Below are 12,606 nucleotides of genomic sequence, written 5' to 3' on the forward strand. Positions count from 1 at the left end.
CAGCCGGACACAACTGCACTCGCTTTCGGAGGTGAAATCCAAGCCGGCGGCCGCAGGGAGCTCCCGGGGGACCCGCAAGCCCCCGGCAGGGGATGAGCGATGCGATCGCGGGTAGAGGTTTGGGGCAGGGGGAGAGGCCGGCAGCCCCGCAGCCCCCCCCCGGAGGCTCCGCTCCGCCCCGGCAGCCGGCGGGGAAGCGGACACCGCCATCTAACGGCACCGGCCCGGCCCCGGCCGGCTCCAGCCCCCGGGAGCTGGGGTTTGGCAGGGAAAAAGGCAGCACCCAGAGCATCTCCTGCCCCTCCTGCCCGGGGCGGGGGGTGCCGGCGGACAGGCCCCCTCCTGCCCCGCAGCGAGGAGCACGGTGCGCATCCCAGCATCGCCGCTTCCCCAGGGTCCACATGCCCTGCCCTGTCCACGGGACTGGGGGTCCCGGGAGCTGCTGGGGGCAGGCTATCCCTGCCTGGCCCATGGGCACCCCTGTTCCCAGCCCCGATGCACCCCTGGGGATGGGGATGAGTTGCTTTGAGTTGTGACTCAAAAAGATGCAAGACTGAAGCCTCTGGGGATGACGATATCTGCCCTGAGCCCACTGGAAACCAGGGACCAAGATTGCTGGGACATAGCTGCTGATAACCTTACTTGAAATGTGGGATGACCCCCTCTGGGATCTTGCAAAGTCAGCCCAGGGACCTCAGTCATCTGGCCCCAGCAGGTACATACTTCTTGGAGGCATTCAGGTGGTTGGTGAAGCCAACCAAGACGCTTCTTAGGCAGGGATCCCTTCCACATATGTGCTAAAAAAGCAGCAAGGAGTTTCTGGAGCGCTCTTTACAGGGTATAAGTTTGCAAAGGCCAGCTGAAGCAGTTAAAAAAGCCTCTTCTCTCTCCTTTACAGGCAGTGTAGTCAAGGAAACAGGTCTCTGGACTGGGAAGTGGGAGATCTGAGGCTGATCACTTGTGCAGCCCCAGGCAATCAACTACATCTCTGTACAAGTCATCAGGACCTTCTCTCCAGGTACACTCACAGCAGCCATCACCCAAAAACTCTGACCAGAGCCAGGGTCCCTACAGCACTGTCACAGCAACATCAGTAACAGAGCAGTCCACACAAAACACTCCTGGGCAGGAGAAAGCATCACCATGGTCTGGGACGAGCCTCCCAAGTCCAGATTCCCACCAGGCCAGGCAGCAGGGTACCAGCAGTACGATGCTCTGTACTTCCAGCACCGCTTAGATGAGAGGATCTTGAAAGCTCTTTGCCTGTAGCCTGGGTAGAGACAGGGACCAGCTGGTACAACAGCTCATGGACTGGTCAGCACCAGGTGCTTCTGAGGAAGGTGCAGAGATAAAGACCCTCACACAGGACCAGGCTGTTCCCCTGAGCTCAAATAGGGACATGCCCAAACCTCAAAGTCCAAGCAAACATCTCGGAGACAGCGAAATGGGGAGGGCCTGTGACTTGCTGTAACTCCAGAAGTCAGCGGCACAAGGACAAAATCCCAGACCCAGGCACCAAAAGCAGCCTTACCCACACTGCTGTGTGGCCCTGCCCAACACGGCTGCTCTCACCAGTCTGATGGTAAAGCAGAAAGGGGCCCTGGGCTCAAAGCCTGGGTCCAAGTCCTGATCCAGGCTTCCCAACCTGCAGTTTCACGCCATTCGACTCCCCAGGATCTGTCTTCCAGCTTCCCAAGTGTCCCTCAAAGCAAGCATCCCTGCCAAGCATTCAGGATTTTAACTCTTTCCATGTGTCCCTCTAAACCACCCAGATGGACCCAAACACACACCACCCTTGACAAAGGCTCTGGCTTCATCAGGGATGCTCAGCCACTGTAAGTTCCTCCATCCTGTGCATGCTGGGCAGGCCTGGTGCTCCCTGCCACTGCAAGGGATCAAGCGCTCAGAAAACACCCAGCACCTACCGAGCACGTGCCCCCAGCCCCAAAACACCCATGTCAGCCTCCCTCCTCATCAGCAAGGTCTTGTCTACAACACCAAAGCCCCTGCTCCGGCACCATGACTAAGAGCTTGAAGCACATAGCCCTGGAAAGCAGCAGCATGTGAAACTAATAAAAAAAGCATCATCTGGAAGGAAAGGAGAGTGTGTTACATGCAGGCAAGCAGTGCCAGCTGCCAGAGGGTGGGCTGCCAGCAAGGGGGTGCCACAGGCATATACAGATGCTGCCCCAAGTTGGGAAGTCACGGAGGGAGAGCCCAGCATGGGGGCAGTCAGGGAGAGAGTAATTTCTGACTATATGGACCAATACCTTCATTAGCAGCCTCACTTGAGGGTGCCCACACTTCTATGCCTTGACCCCACTTCTCCAAACCCAATGGGATTTTGAAGAATCAACATTTCAGACAACAAAAGAACCAAAATACGAGTATTTCTCTACTCCAGTGCGCCAGAGATCAAACTTGGTTGTCTTGATGATATAGCTTAATTTTCTAGATCAGACAGCCAGGAGTGACATGCAAACAAACCTTTATTCCTACAGCCTCAAGCCACAAACTTCCTGCCAGTTCATGGTCAAAGCTGCAACCTGGAGATGTTGCAGAGCTAATGGCAGGCTCCCCCACAAAACCTGCATCCAAGCAATCACGCTTATCACTCCCCAGATTGGCTTCACTGGAAACCAGAATTTGCTCCAAGAGTGACTGCTTTAGTTTATAAGTTATCTGGTAATGATGTAATCACAAAATTAATACGGACCTGTTTATGTTGCACCAACTTCACACGGACATAGAGCAGGCCAAAGAAAAAAGATTTTTTAAAAAATCTTAATTTTGATACAAGAAAGACATTTTTTTACAGTGAGAACAATCAATCACTGGAACAACCTTCCCAGGGACACAGTAGAGTCCCCACTGCTGGAGGTTTTCAAGATGAGATTACCTAGCACCATGTCCAATCACATCTAGGCTCTCTTTCCCATGAATGGCTGGACCAGGTGATCTTTTGAGGTCCCTTCCAACTTGGGCTGTTTTGATTCTATGAAAAAACACACTTTCAGGTTTATTGCATGATTATTGCTTGTAAAACTAATGCATTTTATTTACCTGTAAAATCATGCCCGTTCTCCCCAAGCCACAAAACAGAGCTGTTTATAAGTCTCTAACAACACTCTCAGCATCAGCACCCCATCGCTCTTTTGAACGTTATGCTGAAGGGCTATTTCACTTCACCTGCCACTCAAACAGCAGCTCCATCCAGCAGCAAGGGCTCACGGATTTCCTGTGCTGGGGATGCAGTACCCGGTGCTAGCACAGGACAAATAAATGTAACAGCACCCTGAAGTGCTAGAGGAGAGGCAGAGGGGGTGCCGTATCCCACACAGAGATGACCATGGGGAAATTAATTTTCAGTGTTGGTACTTAGGAAGGAAGCTGCCCTTGCAAACAGAAACCATTGAGAAAAAGTAGTGGGCATAGCCCAAGAAACTCAGTGTAAAGAGGTCATTGTCCATGGATATTGGTTAAGCATATATGTAATGGATGCCGTCTCCATCAGCTGTTCAGAGTAGCCATCAAGCACTAGTAGTCCCTTTGGAACAGTTTCAGATCCCATGCACATGCTCACTTTAGAGACTCATGACTCCCTTTGCTGCAGTGTAAGAACAGCTTGGAGTTTCCAGCTGCACTTCTGAGCTCCTCCACGCAGGCAGGCACTGCTACAATCCCTCCTTTGCCTACAGAGAGCTTCAGCACAGAGACCCAAACACCAGATCCTTACCCAAAATCAAAGGGTAATAGGAGCACAAATACCTTTTCCCAATGACTTACAGAAAATCTGGGGCAGAGCAAGAAATTTCACCCAAATTTTCTCAGGTATAAGACTGCTCCTAAAATTGGACTCGCTGCCCATCAGGTCCTTCCCTACTGCCCGTATGATGCCAGGGTCTGGCTGCAGAGCCCTGAGCCCGACTACAACACTCACAGCATGAGGCATCACTGCTTTCTAACGAATTATTCTGTCCATTAGTTACAGCTGCAAGTACCACGTAGAGAAGCCAACAGGACACAGATATTGTGCTTCTGAGATCATTAAGGCAACTAAAGACATGTGTTGACCCAGACATACTTCCCTAACTACGTACTTGCTCCTACTCAGCCTTATGGTATGCTGGACCTTGGAAGCGCCCTGACTTGCATGAGAAATGTCCTCCCTTGCCACAGCAGCATGGGAATCGCTCTGCTGGGAGGCTCCGAGTCATCCAGCAAAGCACGAAGCAGGAGGGCAGGCAGCAAAGGAGCTCCTGCCCTGGGGTTAGCCAAGTTCAACAGAGCGGTGTCGAGAAGCATTACCTGTGCTGTCAGGCGAGAGATGAGTTGTGCCCCACAATGGGATTGTATTTAATGGAGATGAGCAGAAATTCCAGCAGATTTAAGAGCAGACATCAGGAAATGGATAATACTTTATACCTTGACATGCCTCAGACAACTGCGGGAATGCATCCGCTGGCCAGGCAGGAGCAGGCAGCCAAGAGTGGGCTGGGAGCAGCACGGAGCATGCTGCGAACACAACTGTCTGCAGAGGCAACTCCGCAGCCTCATGAAACACAAACGCTTCCCTGAGAGAGGGCCTGCATAGACCTACTAGTAAACGAGCCGAAACCCACAGTCACAACAGGTTACTACAGAACATCTGGGATGAAGGTAAATGCTTGAACATAAAACTTGGGCGAAAAAAGCTGGACGTAGTTTTTACAGTGCATAGCATGCAAGCCCACGGCCTCAGGGGACAGGGCATTGCACACTGCAGCAAACCATGGGGGTCAGCACCAGGCACGGACACGAGCGGCAGGACACTGGCAGCAGAAGAGAGGGCTAAGGGCAGACCAACAGCCACCAGCAAAGGCAGAACAGGCAGGAAGGCGTCCCTGGGTGCCAGGGCTGGATGAATGCAGTGGGATCTAACAGGAGGTAGAACCATCCAGACTGTAAATGCCTGAGCTGGTGTCCCACGTGCGCGACGTGCTGCAAGTCAGAGGAAAAAGAAAAACATTTGGTAAAAGAAGGTGTACAGTTAGAAGACCACTAAAAAGAAACGTCTCAGGCTTTTATCTGCTATTTCCTAGGAATAACAGGGACACCAAGAAACCTGAGAACAGAAAAGATAGCTAGAGCGATCAGAAGCAACCCCACCACATCTGCCCTGCTACACGCATTGTATAGATTAACTTTTATTACAAAAAAAAAAAAAAGAAGAAACAAGCACATTCCCTCCCAACAAAGCTTCACACCCCCAGCATTCACATACAGGGTCACTACTTTCCTTTTCTGCTGCTCAGTCCAGGCACATGGTGCTTCCCGTGTGGCTCTGAGGACCACTGAAGATGCTGTCTTGTTGCATTTAGTCTGAGAACTGCTGCCTGCACAGCCTCTGCAAGCCACATGCTCCAAATAGGGGCTGTCTCCTTGCTGCTCGGATCATTTAGGTGCATAGTATGATGTATAAAACCATGTTAAACTCTGTACGAATACACACACACAAATATATCCATAGTGGATATGTAACTGAAAGATTAAGAATGATCACCAATGGGTTAATAAAGAGTTCATCCTTCTTTCTGGAGTTCAGCAGATTACATGCACCTACAGCACTCTCAGCTGCCTGCTACTGGGTCCTGCCTAACATATGCCACTCACTGCAGTCAGGTGTTACAATCACCTCCTCCTCATCATTTGTTAACTCTTAAAATGAGTTTTCACAGTGCAATTTCAAAAGTGACATTACTAATTTACCTGGGAGCTCAGACCTCTTTTCTCATCACGGTTGCACCCATCCTGTCACCCCACTATCGCAGTCACCAAAACCCCACTGCTTGGGGTGCTGCAGGCCCTTGCTTTTCATTTAAGAAGAGGTAAGAGGGCCCATGGCATTAAAGATTAAGGCTTCATAGAAAGATCTGGACTAGTCAAAAGAGCCATCTGCTAGCGAAAGACAGGAGAGCCATCTCCAGGCTGTTGCCACCAACACAATCTGACAAGGCAGAGAGAAGGGGCAGATGTGAGGAACAGAGCAGCCCCAGAGTACAGCTCCCTGGCCCCAAAACCATTGGAGAAGGATGCCTGGAAACCAATTAATTTAGAGCTAAGGCTTTTCACGCAGTATTAGCCTGTGGAACTGTATGAGAGAGAGTTTAACCAGATTAAAAGGGACTAGCAGGTTATATGAGATTGTGTTTCTTATACTGGCACCCACAGGCACCACCCAAGACTGGTGCCTTGTCACAGAGACCGAGGAAGACCCTCGCTACCCTGGAGCTGGCAGCGAACCAGGCACAGACCTACAGCATCACCTCGCACCTTGAATGCTTTCCCCTGAAGCATGGGGGAGACGGGATCCTGGATAGGGGACACCGCTGCACGCAAGAAAGCTTGAGCTCTCCCTGGGCAGAGGAGACCCCGCAGGACATGCCAAGCTCCAGCAGCTGTGGGAAAGAAGCCCTCAAAGAAGAGGCCAGGCCCAATTCCCACCCACCCTGGGGGGCCTTTGCCCCATCCAGCAGCCCCACACTCAGCTCAGGAGTCAGCTATTCCCACCCACAGCAGAGTATTAATTAAAAGCATGTTTAGGGCCAGAACAGTGCCTGGGATGCAGCCCCCAGCGCTGCACAGATCTGCTTTCATCTGAGTCATCTTTTGGTTAGTCACTAAAGCCAGAGCCCCAGCTGTCCCGCTGCCCGCACCAGGAGCGCTGCCTGCACGGCCACGGCGGGGGGGAGCCCAGGGCAGGCCAAGCTCTGCTCCCTGCTCCTCTCCTCCACCAGCACGGCAGTGCCAGAGCCCATGGCCCCGCGAGACCCTCGGAGCACATCGGCTGGCACAGCCCGCTCGCATGCTGGCAGTGGCAGGACCAGCGTGAGCTGAGCAGCTCACCCTGCGAGTCCGTGCTGTGCCACAGACCTGGGAGCCAACTGTATGACCTGGTGATATTGTCACTTTTGTGCCCAGAATCTCCTTGAGCACAGTTTTGCTCTGTCCCCGTGCGCGGGTTTAGCATTCCCTCTGACACTGCCATGGCTGAGCAGCTTTCCCTGCCTGCGCTGACCCCTCCAAGCAGGGACCTGCAGAGAAGACCCAAGACCAGCCCTTCGGCTCATCTATTCCCCCATCCCATATTTCACGTTGGAGCTGCATATTCAGAAACACTACCGAGATGGCCTGCACGGCTCAGGGGGCCCACACAACACGCTCGTGCTTGAGCGAGCATAGAGCAGCCATGTTTATCATCCCACACCAAACCCCCAGGCACAACCGCCTTAGGTGAAGGCACAGACCACGCTTACTTAAGCCTGGCCCAGGCCACCGAGCACGCCCACGTGCCCTGCCTGCTGCCTGCCTCCCTGCCCGCAGCTCAGCCACATCTGAACCACCCACAGAAAAGCCGGTTCCAGCAGAGGTCAGTGAAACACGTACGCATTCGGACATCAGCGTTTTGCGAACGTGCTGCCAGGGGTTAGCAAGAGCTCTTGCATCTTTGCACAAAGACACCAGCCCAGGGTCTTCCTGCCCGTGGGGTCCCTGGGTGCTGCACACCCTGGGAGCGGGTGACAGCCAGCCCGGGCACAAGGGCTCTGGGCTCCTCGCAGCAACTGAACACAATGTGCAGCTCAAGGCTGAGAAAAAAACCCACCTTGGAGGCTTTTCTGGAACAAAGAGCCCCAGATCACATCACTAGGGAGTCCCCTTTCTCACCAACCACCCTTTGCAAAGCCCCCCACTGCCTCTGCGTGGAGGGAAGGGACCCAGCGAGGGTGTGACGGGAGATGCAAAAGGCCAAACCGCAGTGGGACCAAACCGTCCCTGCCTAGCAGAGGCCCGCACGCAGCAGCAGAGGCTCTCCAGCCCAAAGCCCTGCGCTGCTGAAACACCCACCAGGCTCTGAGTTATGAGCAGCCCTCAGGAATGCTTTGAAGTGGCTCAAACCAGAGGAGAAAGCACAAGCAAGAGAGATGGAGAAAGGAACGGGAAGGTGCCATCTGCGCTCTCCAGAGGCAGTGGGGAGCGGAGGATGCTCCTGCAGGTAAGTCCTCGTCCAGGGGCACCGGGTGCTCTCAGCACGTCCTCGGACAGGGCCCGGCGGGTCTGGTACGGGCCAGCCATGGGAGCAGCTTTCCCTGGCCGCAGTTTCGCTCCACCCTGGCTTGAGCGTTTCCTCTCATCCCTGTGGTTTCCCTCCCAGTGCCAGTGCCCAGCAGCCGGCTGGGAACGCCCAGGAGAGGAGGCCTCGTGCCTCTCCGGGGCTGCCATGCCGGAGGAGGGCAAGCTGTGCCGTACCACGAGGGGCGGGAGGAGGGAGACCCACCGTTGGGCTGCAGCACACCAGGGCTGCCGATTTTGGCGCAGACAACCCCTCCCTCGCTCTCCCTTTTCGATGCCGGCCGTGTCCTGCTCGTGCATGCGGAGAGCAAGGCTTGTGGGTGATGCCACACCGCCTCTTCCCTCTCCCTGCAAACAGTTACAGTCGCGGCCACCCCAGAAGCAGCTCGCTGCCACACCGCTCCCCGACGGCTGGACGTACCCGGGAACAGTTTTTGGAACCGCTCAGGCACGCACCATTAGGTGGAATTTGCAGGGAAGCTGAGGAATTAAATGAAGTTATTCATTCCTTCGCTTACCCCCCCCACCTCCATCCTCCTCCCCACCCGAACGCCCCCACACATGGCCAGCAAGGTGAAGCACACGCCGGGCCGCCGACCACCGGCTCTGGCATTGCACAAGGAACAGCCGCCGGACACGCAGGCAGCTCCTGCCCAGCCAGCCAGGCAGGATGGGAGGGCAAAAGCCAGGGGAAGATACTTTGGCAAGCAGGGAAAGCTCAACCACAACACACACACACAAACTCAGGAGCCAACCTTCAGAGCAGAAACGCGTCTCCATGCCAAGAGCTCGGCTATTTTCCTCCCTCTTCCCGGCTTGCAGCTCTGAGCTAACAGGCTCAGCATTCATCCCCCCGCGCCGTGCGGCACATGGGAGCAGGGGAGGGGGGAGCGAGAGACTCAAATGAAATCCAGACCTAGAAAGCAGTTTCTTTTTCCCCCCTGCTTCCCCCTGCCCCCCCCCCCCCCCGCCTTCTGCTGGAACCACCTTCTGTCTAGAGGGCTCAGGAGGATGGGGGGGGGGAGAGAAATGCAGAAAGGAAGAGTTGCAAAAAAATAAATAAATAAAGGAATCAGCTGAAATCCACTCAGAGCGTGGCTGTTTCTCTTCTTAAAGTGCAGAAGCTGCTGGAAAGGTAAGAGGGCACAGGCAGAATATAATATATTAAAAGATCAATAGCCTACCTGAAATCCGGTCCCTCTCCATTACTACGGGATATATTTAGCATCCGCGTGTCACGGCCGTCCCTTTTTTCGGTGGCGTCCCCTTCTTTCCCCCACTCTCCCTCCCTCCTTGCCTTGCCTCCTCCTCCTCCTCTTCCAAAAAAAGCTCTTTGTCTGGTCTAATTTCTTCAATCTGTTGCAATCATGAATGCATCCAAATTACCACATTTCCATGTGCTGATCATATGTTTGTGCTCCAAACTAAAGTAGCTTTGTCTCTTTGAAATGAAATGGAAGAGTAAGAGAGGAAGAGAAAGGAGGAAGAAAAAAGGAAAAGGGGGTGCATGACCCGAAAAATCCTGTAACTCCCTGAAATACTCCACCAGGCGCAGGAAAACTGGAAATCCCGAGTCCTCTGTGAAACAGTCTTAAAGCTACAGCATGCGAGTGTCCAGGGGAAAGCTCCAGCCTCTACAGCTCCCTCTTGATATCCACCAGGAGATGCTTAAGGAACTTGGCTCCTCGCAATAACAGAGCGAACAACTCATCCAGCTTCTCAAATCTCTCCCTTCTTCCCCAGTCTTATTTTCCTGCTATTTCCTCTATCCCCTCCTCCTTCCTTGGCTCCAGCATTTTAAAAGAGCGCTGATCCTGCGCGTTCCCCCACCCTGCCAGGTCTGAAGTTTCGATTCATGCATAAACTATTCGGCTGATGAAGGCTGACTTCATTCCAAGCACAGCATCATGGGTTGCTGCTGCTGCTACCAGGCAGGACCTGAGCGCCACACATGTTTACTCGCCCTGTGCAACCCACTGGAGAGCTTCGCCGCCAGCCCTGGCATCGAGCCCCCACTTCGCCTTCCTCCCCACTGCAAAACGGCAATAATGGGAGGATTTCTGCAGCCAGCCCGAAAGCGATAGTGAAAGTCTCTGCCCTGGGCAGAAGTTCTCGGTCTTCTTGGTCCCACGGCGGAGCGGAGGTGGGATTTAAGAGCAGTTTTCCTTCCCAGTGATGCCGAGGCAGGGCGCAGGGTGCAGAGGGAGCAGAGCAGCCCTGCGGAGCCCACCACCAGATCCTCCTCTCCCTGGCTGGGATGGAGGGATGCGCGGCTGCAGCGATGGGCTGGTCTGCTCAGAAGCTTCCACTTGGCCGGCGGCCAGGGCAGGCAGCAGGGACGCCGCGTTAGCACCTCTGCCGAGACACTGCCTGCGCTGCCTGCGGGCGCAGCGCTGCCCAAACTGCCCCATGCGACCCTCCCGTGTCATCTGCTACCGATTCCTATTGATAGTGCGGAGCCTGAGTCACCCAGCCAGATGCAAGGGCACAGCCTCCCTTCCCAGAGCTGGCAAACAAGGCATTCCTCTGGCAGCCTGGAGGCAGGGATGGCAGATGCCGGCAGGGAAGGCACAGCTGCTACGCAGGCCAGGTGTGCTGGCAGAACCCTCGCATGCTCAGCATGGTACACGTGACGTTTTTTGCCCCAAAATGTTCACAGTTCACGTGGGAAATCACAAGTGTCATAGCTGTGACAGAGCCTGACGTTTCCCCCCATAGCATGGGCAGAAGGATAAATTGTTTCCTGGCTGGATGAATAAACTTCCAGGGAAAGACTCCAGGCATTACAGGCACTGCTGGGACCTTTAGACAGCCTGAACCTACATTGCTTTTCAATAATGCGTGTTTCCCCCAAACAGCAGCTGATGGAGTATCACTGTCACCACACCAGAGGGAGGAACACAGCTAATGTCAAGCGGTGGGGTCAGGCCAGCATCAACCGCTGCACATCAGATAGCAGAAAGCTGGTGGGAGGCAGCCCCAGGATGGCCCATTCCTTACAGAAGTTTCTCTCTAATCCCCAGCAGGTTATTCCCTGGGCAGGGAGGTTTAGATTCTTGTTCACTCACTATTTGCTATTAAAGCCCTGCATGTTCCTGCTGCCAGTGCCTAAGGCATTAGAGAGGGGACAATAAGCAATGTTTTCCCATGAACAGTCTGAAACCATGTTTCCTGCCCAAGACCTCGAAGGTGCCGAACACAAAGCAAGGACCCAGGGGAGCTGCTCAGCCCCGTGCAGCACAAAATCCACTCCACTGCCTCCACTGAGCAGCCTTCATTGCCAAGCTCCTCATGCTGGAGAGGAAGGGAAAAGCTCAGGGGAAGTATCAAGAAAGGAAGAAGGTGAATGGAAAGGAAGAAGGGATAGGGGCAGCACACATGTGACTTTAACCCATCAAGACCCAGGTATTTGGGTATTTGGTGGTCCATGCATTGTACAAGTCTATATAGAGAAAGATAATATATATTGCATTTTCTAATACTACTGTTAAAAGGGTTGGGGGGAAGTCAAGCACGTCTAGGATTTGGGAAGGGGACAGAAAAGACTCTCCCCTGGCTGGGGCTGTATTTTTGGAGTACAAGGCCCCTCAGGGCTGTCTTTTGGCAAAGCCACGAGGAGAGGGAAGAGGCAGGAGCAACTTTTAGGAAACCACCACTATCTGCCATAAAGATAAACCCAAACAAGAAGCTGAAACAAAGCAGGAGCCTTGTTCCACTGCCGCCCGGCACTTGCCAAAGCTGGCACAAGGGTGCACGCTTTCCCTTGCCCCACCTCGCAGGTTTAAGTATTACCACGGGTGGCAGCCAGCAGGAAGCACTGCCAGGTGCAGAGAAAGCTAGGAAGGAAATCACAAGAAAGAAAGTAAACCAAACCCTGCTCCAGGCTCAGTTTGAATTTTATCTCTCTCACACCTTCCCGAGGCTAGCCCAGCAACGCCCAAGCCCTTTGCTAAGCAATAAACTGCTTGTTGTGCACGAACATGTAGATAAGCAGGGAAGGTGCTGTGGAGACAGCACAAGTTCACCCCCAACCATGGATATGCCACAGAGCCCAGGACATCAGTGGGCAGGCAGCCAGGAGGGGATTTAGGACTATTGACACTGTCACCAGCCACAGCAGCGGCCACCGTGGTACAGATGCCTGCAGGTATTCAGGCAGATCCTATTTACAATTCCTTGTCTGCCTCTCTAGGTTTATGCTGTGATTATGTCCCCGTGGCATTTCATCCAACAGAAGAGTTATTTTCTTTTCTACCTAGTTCACAAATGCAGCCCCATAGTCACAGCTGGCCACTTCTACCAGGCTTTTTGCAAAACAGCCAGGTATCACCTTGTAACCCCAGCCCTATTGCTGAGCGAGCTGGAAAGGATGAACCCTACAAGTCCGTGCAGGGATCAGAGGTTCAAACTGCATTGACAAAGGTGCAGGGAAGCAGCCAGAGCAGCCAAAGACCTCCAGGGCCTGAAGAGGCAGGAAAAATGGGGATTCAACTGGTT

The 12,606-nt window shown here is 53.7% G+C and overlaps 1 protein-coding gene across 1 annotated transcript in view; it reads right to left on the reverse strand.

Moving 5' to 3' along the window:
• The window catches only part of SEPT9 (septin 9), a 104,366-nt gene extending 94,263 nt beyond the window's left edge, over positions 1–10,103 (reverse strand). The window contains exon 1 of the mRNA XM_010579408.1: positions 9,294–10,103. Coding sequence (XP_010577710.1) covers positions 9,294–9,315 — 22 coding nt within the window. The 5' untranslated portion in view covers positions 9,316–10,103. The remainder of the gene's footprint in view (positions 1–9,293) is intronic.
• Between the last annotated feature and the right edge of the window lie 2,503 nt (positions 10,104–12,606).

Source organism: Haliaeetus leucocephalus, unplaced genomic scaffold, assembly GCF_000737465.1.
Source record: "Haliaeetus leucocephalus isolate CR32 unplaced genomic scaffold, Haliaeetus_leucocephalus-4.0 Scaffold657, whole genome shotgun sequence".
Taxonomy (NCBI): Eukaryota; Metazoa; Chordata; class Aves; order Accipitriformes; family Accipitridae; genus Haliaeetus; species Haliaeetus leucocephalus.